Here is a 6211-nt window from a genome sequence, read left to right as displayed (position 1 = left end):
CTTTATGTGGTATGTGTTCAATAAATATGAGATGGTATATTAAGGTAGACATCCCCTTTTTCTCTGGGCCTTTCCCCCCTCTTTGCTGAGATCAGACCAATGCTCTGTAAGTAGGTAGAGAGAGAAACAGAGTCTTTTGCAGAAAAATGAGTCGTAGCAGTGACTAATCAGCACAGGATATTTGCAGGGACTAAAGCTTTTATTCTAACAAGGGGTCATTTACTTTCTGAAGACACTTCTTCTAGCCCGTTGTGGAGAGGATGGCCTCGTTGATGCTCTCAGTGACGTAATCTATGTTATAGGCATTGATGCAGGTGAAGTTGATGCGACCATTCTTGGGGATGTAGATATGTTTCTTCTTGACCAGGTATTCCACCTGTTGGACTGGTGATAATCATAGAGTCTCAGATCCTGGGGTGGCCACCTCTAAGTCCCCTCTAGCCCAAGGTGGATTATGGGGGATAAGGAATGTCAACATTTCGCGTGGGGGGAGGGGCGGCAGCAGAGGGGTCTTCACTTTCCTCAAGAAAGAATCAAAATCTGGTGTGAAGCTAAGGATTGGTCACCTAGTCAATGAAATTTAATGTTCAAATACAAGCCCAAGGTCAGAAATGGTAGAGCTATCCCCTTCTAGACAATTACAGTTGAGTCCAAGATAGCCATGGGTCCCACTCTGATTGGTGATGTGATCCCAGGAGCCAGGGGTTCCCAGGAGCCGGAGTTTCTCCTTAACCTTTTCCTTGATCAGCATGATGTTCTCTACAACCCCTTTCAGACTCTGCTTCCTGCCAAAGGAAGGACAGGGAGGAATTAAAGTGTGAGGTCTCCCCCTGCTCCCAGCCTCTTCATTGCCATTCCACTCCTCTTCCCTTCAAAAGCCCCCAACCAGAGTGCCCCAGGGCACACTCGTGGGGCCAGTGATCCGAGATGGTTATGAATAGGAGAAAAGTTTCAGCCTGTATTAATTCAAGCAAGCCAAGCAGACTCCTAGCAGATTTTGCCAAAGTAGCAAGCCCTTGAGCCTTCCTAATGTTCTGCAATATGGAAGAGTTCAAATAATTTATCCGCCTGCATCCCCAAAGATTGCCCTATTACCTACTTGCCCGTAGCAGGGTGAGTGTTGGCATAACCACTGTCATCGGAACACAGTGGGTCCTCAGTGAAAGCTGATGAATGAATGGAGAGAAGGACAACAGGGGCAGGAAGAGAAGCACCCAGCAGAAGCCTGTGAACCAGGAAGTCTACGCATCCAGAGGCTCTGCCCATCCCTCCCTGCCCACACCCTTCACCCTTACCATGCTTCCTGCAGAGCAGGGTTACAGAGGATGGAGGTGATAATTCGAGAACCAGAGGCAGGAGGGTTTAGCCACAGGGCCAGGGCGAAGTTCGTCAGCTGGGAGAGGGCACTCAGCAGGAGCTGATTGTTGAGTGCCACCACAGCTAGAATCCCCACTCCTTCATCTGCAGCATTGGGAGAGACAGCCTCCTTCTCAGTCTTTCCCCCCCTTACCAGGGCTTTCCTCTGTAACTTGGCCTCCAGCCTTGCAGAAGAGCAGGGTAACCTAGAGAGCCCTCATCCCAGCCCAGCCAAGCTGTTGTCCAGGCCCCAGGAGGTTGCCAGAGGCTCTTCTTCCAGAAAGAGTAGATGTAAGTAATTGTCTCAGAGGTGGAGGGGGCTAGAAAGATAACTAATCTTACCTCCTCATCATATAGATGAGGAAATGAGGCCTGAGGGGAGAAATGATGTAACTGGAGCCAGTTTTACTAACTGAGCTAAGGTGATACCAAGAAGCTGATGTCTACCTCTTCTCTTGGGCCTTCATGCTGCTCTCTCTGGGGGCCTCAGCTCTCTCCACGGGGTAGGAGATGTCTAACATCACTCGCGCCAGGGGTGTGGCACCACTTTGGCACCAGACCTCCCTCTCCTTCTGCCCATGCCATACCATAAATGCCAAAATTCCTGGACAGAGACTGGCTGCAGAAGAACTCAAAGCCTCCAGACACAAAGTATTGTAAGAATCTAGTATCTTCTTCCAGGTCACCAGTGGATAAACCTTGATAGGGGATGTCAAAAAATGGGAATATCTGCTTTCTCTGCAGGAGATAGGAGAATGAAAACAGGGTGAGACCGATGAAGGTGATAGTAGCTGGTGAGAGGGGGAAAGTCAGGTGAAACATTGGGCTCACCTTCATGACGGCCGTCAACTGTACCCACTGACCCGGTGTCAACTTGCAGTTGCCAATGTTCCCCATCACAAAGATACAGCCATGTGGGGCCTGCTGCGGGTAGAGACTATCTCGTCAGGCACTGCCCCTACCGAATGGTAGTGGCGCCAGGGTGTTTGGAGGAGAAGAACCCACCATGTTGGTACCTACCAAAGAATTAGACAAACCAAGCCCAGAAAAGGCCTTCGATAATCACAGGGGTGGGGAGGAAAGGAAAACAAAACTATAAATCAGGTATGGGGAAAAGATTCTGAGGGGGCCCCTTCTCTACCTTCACCACATTGAGGAGCATGTCGGGGTCCATGCACAGCTGCTTGGAGTCCCAGAAGCAGTGCTCATAAACTGTAAAACCCATGTCCTGGAAGATGAATCCATGCTGCTCTGTGGGAACACAGCCCCCCGCCCCCACCAGCTAGTACATGGGAAATGGAGAGATGGAGGCAGACACACCAGAGGATAGGCCTGAGGGTCACTGGCTGAAAGTGGGGCAATGATAGGAAAAGGACAAGCATACCTTGGCTTGTCCACCATTTGTGATGACAGAGAACGAGAAGGATAACAGTGAAGATTGTAAACGGGGTGGGAATGAGGAACAGGGGACAGGGATCTTCTGTGACCCTCACCTTGCATAACACTCACCTTTTTGAGAAGAAATTATGTAAACTATTTGAGAATCCCGACGCCAAGTTTTGAGGAACCGGGCCCCAAGTTGGAAGGCGCCGCTGTCACCAACAGTGTGTATGCCCCCTACCTGCCAGCAAAAAATAAACAGAAATAACACTTTAAAAGAGCAATGGTGAGCCTTGGCACCGGTTCGATTCCCAGTCAGGGCACATGCCTGGGTTGTGGGCCAGAGGCAACTGATCAATGTATCTCTCACACATCGATGTTTCTCTCTCTCTATTTCTCCCTCCCTTCCTCTCTCTTTAAAAAGAAGTAAATAACATCTTTTAGAAAATAAATGAAGAAAGCACTAAAAAAAACCGCACTGTTTAAAAAAAAAAAAAAAAAAAAAAGAGTAATGCTAGTACCACGTCAGATTCAAGTCATTCCTTTCCTGAAAGACCTTGCTGGCGCCACGAAGACGGGCTTTGGGTTCTGATGCTGGCTCTGCCCTTCTGTGATACACTTTGGACTCTGTGAGCCTCAGGTCTCCCATTGTCAATGCCAGGGGACCCTCCATACCCCTTTCGGGCTTAAGATTGTGCAATCTCTGTGTCTGGGTGAGTAAAGGAGGGGCCCTTCTTCTCACCCTGTTCTCCACAATGACTTGGCTGTGCTTGCCAAAGAGGAGTTCCAAGCAGGCCTGGATGAATGACTTCATGCCCATCACCGGCATGTACTCATGGTTCAGGGAGGGATCCTGTGTGATCTGCAGCCGGGTCTTGCGCACCACGGAGGAAACCCAGGGTTGGCCTTCAGGAGTCATGCAGACTGTGAGAGGAACCACAGAGAGCGCTCTGGAGGCCGGGCCGTGGGGCTCTGCAGACAGCCCACGGACACTTCATCTGTCCTGGCTTTCGAAAGTTGCCTAGGAAAAGACAACTTCCCTTTTCCCCTCTCTTATATAAAAACAATGCGCTGTTAGTGAATATGGATAATTTTTGTCTTTTTAAAGAAGACAACGGAAACCTATGCCACTTTATTAAGAGTAAAAATGATACACGACCTGGGAGTTATAGCTACCTGAGATTAAACAAAGGTAACACTTTCACAGTGGCAAGGGCTGGCTGTACCTCAGAAGAGTCCGTTTTGGGAACCTTTCTTGGTTCAGGAACAGAAAGGGGTGGAAGAAGAGGAGGGAAAAAGTGCAGTCAGTGCCCAGGCAGGCCCCACGCAGAGCTGAGGGAATGGATACACCAGAGCTTCTACCAACGATCTGGAGGCCCCCAGAGAAAGGCAGAAGGCACGAAATGACCCATGTCGTTTTCTGCTCTTTTGCACACTGGGCAATTTTGCTAACAGGAACAGACTGATCTCTGATTCCTCTGCGGCAATGGAATACTGCCCTCTAGAGGCATTTATGATGTACTAAGTCATAGGCATCTACCTTTGTAGGCCAGGAACATCTTATTAGGGCAATCGTCTTGTTTGTATATCTTTAACAAGCTGCCTTCTAGCTTCTGGGCCAGGGGCACGTCCAAGAACACTGAAAGGGTGGACATCACTGAGATGAAAATAGAATCAAGACTATGACTCCACTCCTGTGTTTTCTCCTGCTTCTGCCCGAAGCCTTCCTCTAAGCCTGAGCCTCTTCCGGAACCATGGAGGCTTCAAGGCAGAGGCCCAGACAACGGGTCACCAGAGCAACAGAACCCAGCTCCAAGTCTCCGTGGTGGCGACCCTCAAGGACTATGGGAATATTCCATGGCACTTGCGGAGAATCCCCTGAAAGGTGGCTTGGTGAGGGAGTAGAGAGGGCCCCAGAATTCCCAGTACTCCTCCCTAAGTCATTGCCTTCTTCTCTTCTCTGGCTCCAAAATAACATGTCAGCCCTTTAGAAGACAGGGCGAGGCAGGAAGCCAATGGGCCAGATGAGGGCTTCTCCAGCAGAAGTGAAAACCTCAGATCCAGCAGTATCTTGACCCTGCGAATCAAGGGATATGTTTGAAAAGCTTCTATTTTCATTTTGCTAAGGGATCCCAATTTTACAAGGAATAGAAAGAAAGCACAGTTTAGTTTTCTTCCATAGTTATTTTAATAAAGAGACCTATGTTTAGGAACAGTATAAGTTACGATTCGGTAAGCCAGCCTATTTTTCTGTTACCTAGAGTCGAGACTTCTACACTGTTAACTGTTTCAATGGCAGCCAAGCAGCAGGTTAAAAGGCAAAGGTCAAGGTGGAAAGAGTTGGCCCCTGTAGAATTAGTCTTGCATTTTGGTTTCTTTTTCTTGTATTTAAAAAAAATCTTCATAGGGTTGTTGCAAACAGATATGATTCACCAGCCCTGCAGGTGGCGTCAGGCTTATCTTCCATATCTCCCTTCTCTGGAGAATTGTCTTTGGCTGACAGGAGCCACCTGATCTAAAAATTGTCTGGTAGGTCACAGCCCCACCAAGATGGGTAGCCAATGACTGCCTGATCTAGGTATACAAAAGGCCAGCCCCTTGTCTTGGGGTATCTCTGTGACTCAATTTGTATGCCAGGGCCCATCCACAAATCAGGCCAAAATTTGACTTGGGATCTGGGACCCCATCTTTGCATGGCCCCTTCCCCTTCATAATTTTGCCTCCCTCAGTCCCTTACAGTTCCTCCTACAGGGCACTCCCTCTACAAATCATGTACCCACAACCCCTTTCCAAGGCTGTGCTGTCAGGGAGCCTGCCTTGAGACAAATGATTATGAAAGTAAACCCCATTACTGTAGAAAACTTTAAAACTCCAAAAAAACTATAATGAAGGTGACTCCTTATGGGCCCTCGAGGCGGACCAGGAGTCACCTTTCCCCCTTCCCGTTGCTCCTACAGGCCCTTGAGTTAGTGTGGGAGTTTCCTCTTTCCTCCCCCTCCCCCCTTTTCCCTCAATAAACCTGTTGTTTAATCCTAAAAAAACTATAATGAAGATTTTCTACCATCAATCTGTAACCACAGTTAACATTTTAGTGTACCCCCTTCCAATTTTTTAAAAATGATGCTCAAATTTTAAGATAATTGATATCAAATTTACATGTCATTTTCATCACACTTCCCATTTCACTTGTGAGAATTTTAACATATGTGCAATGAGAATTTTTTATGGTACAAGTAATTTAAAATACCCAACTCAGCCCTGGATGGTATGGCTCAGTGGATTGAGTGCTGACCTGTGAACAAAGGGTCACCGGTTCAATTCCCAGTCAGGGCACCTGCCTGGGTTGCAGGCCAGGTCCCCAGTTCGGAGTATGCAAGAGGCAACCACACATTGATGCTTCTTTCCCTCTCTTTCTCCCCCAACCCCCTCTCTCTAAAAATTAATTAATTAATTAATTAACAAAATCTTTAAAAAA

At 47.9% G+C, this 6211-nt stretch overlaps 1 protein-coding gene across 1 annotated transcript; it reads right to left on the bottom strand.

Annotated features, from left to right (window-relative positions):
• Nucleotides 1-217: 217 nt before the first annotated feature.
• On the bottom strand, nt 218-4391 carry GOT1L1 (glutamic-oxaloacetic transaminase 1 like 1). Its single transcript, XM_090258068.1, has 9 exons — nt 4277-4391; nt 3479-3660; nt 2866-2977; nt 2498-2607; nt 2188-2280; nt 1944-2094; nt 1296-1461; nt 643-785; nt 218-384 (listed from the first exon to the last, which is right to left on the bottom strand). Exons 1-9 carry the CDS (start codon nt 4389-4391, stop codon nt 242-244), a joined length of 1215 nt encoding a protein of 404 aa, XP_090114194.1. The 3' UTR covers nt 218-241.
• Between the last annotated feature and the right edge of the window lie 1820 nt (nt 4392-6211).

This window comes from Furipterus horrens, unplaced genomic scaffold (genome assembly GCF_987537825.1).
Source record: "Furipterus horrens unplaced genomic scaffold, mFurHor1.1.pri manual_scaffold_12, whole genome shotgun sequence".
In the NCBI taxonomy this organism is placed as follows: Eukaryota; Metazoa; Chordata; class Mammalia; order Chiroptera; family Furipteridae; genus Furipterus; species Furipterus horrens.
Note: the sequence above shows the minus strand (reverse complement) of the source record. Positions and strands in the feature narration are given on the sequence as shown.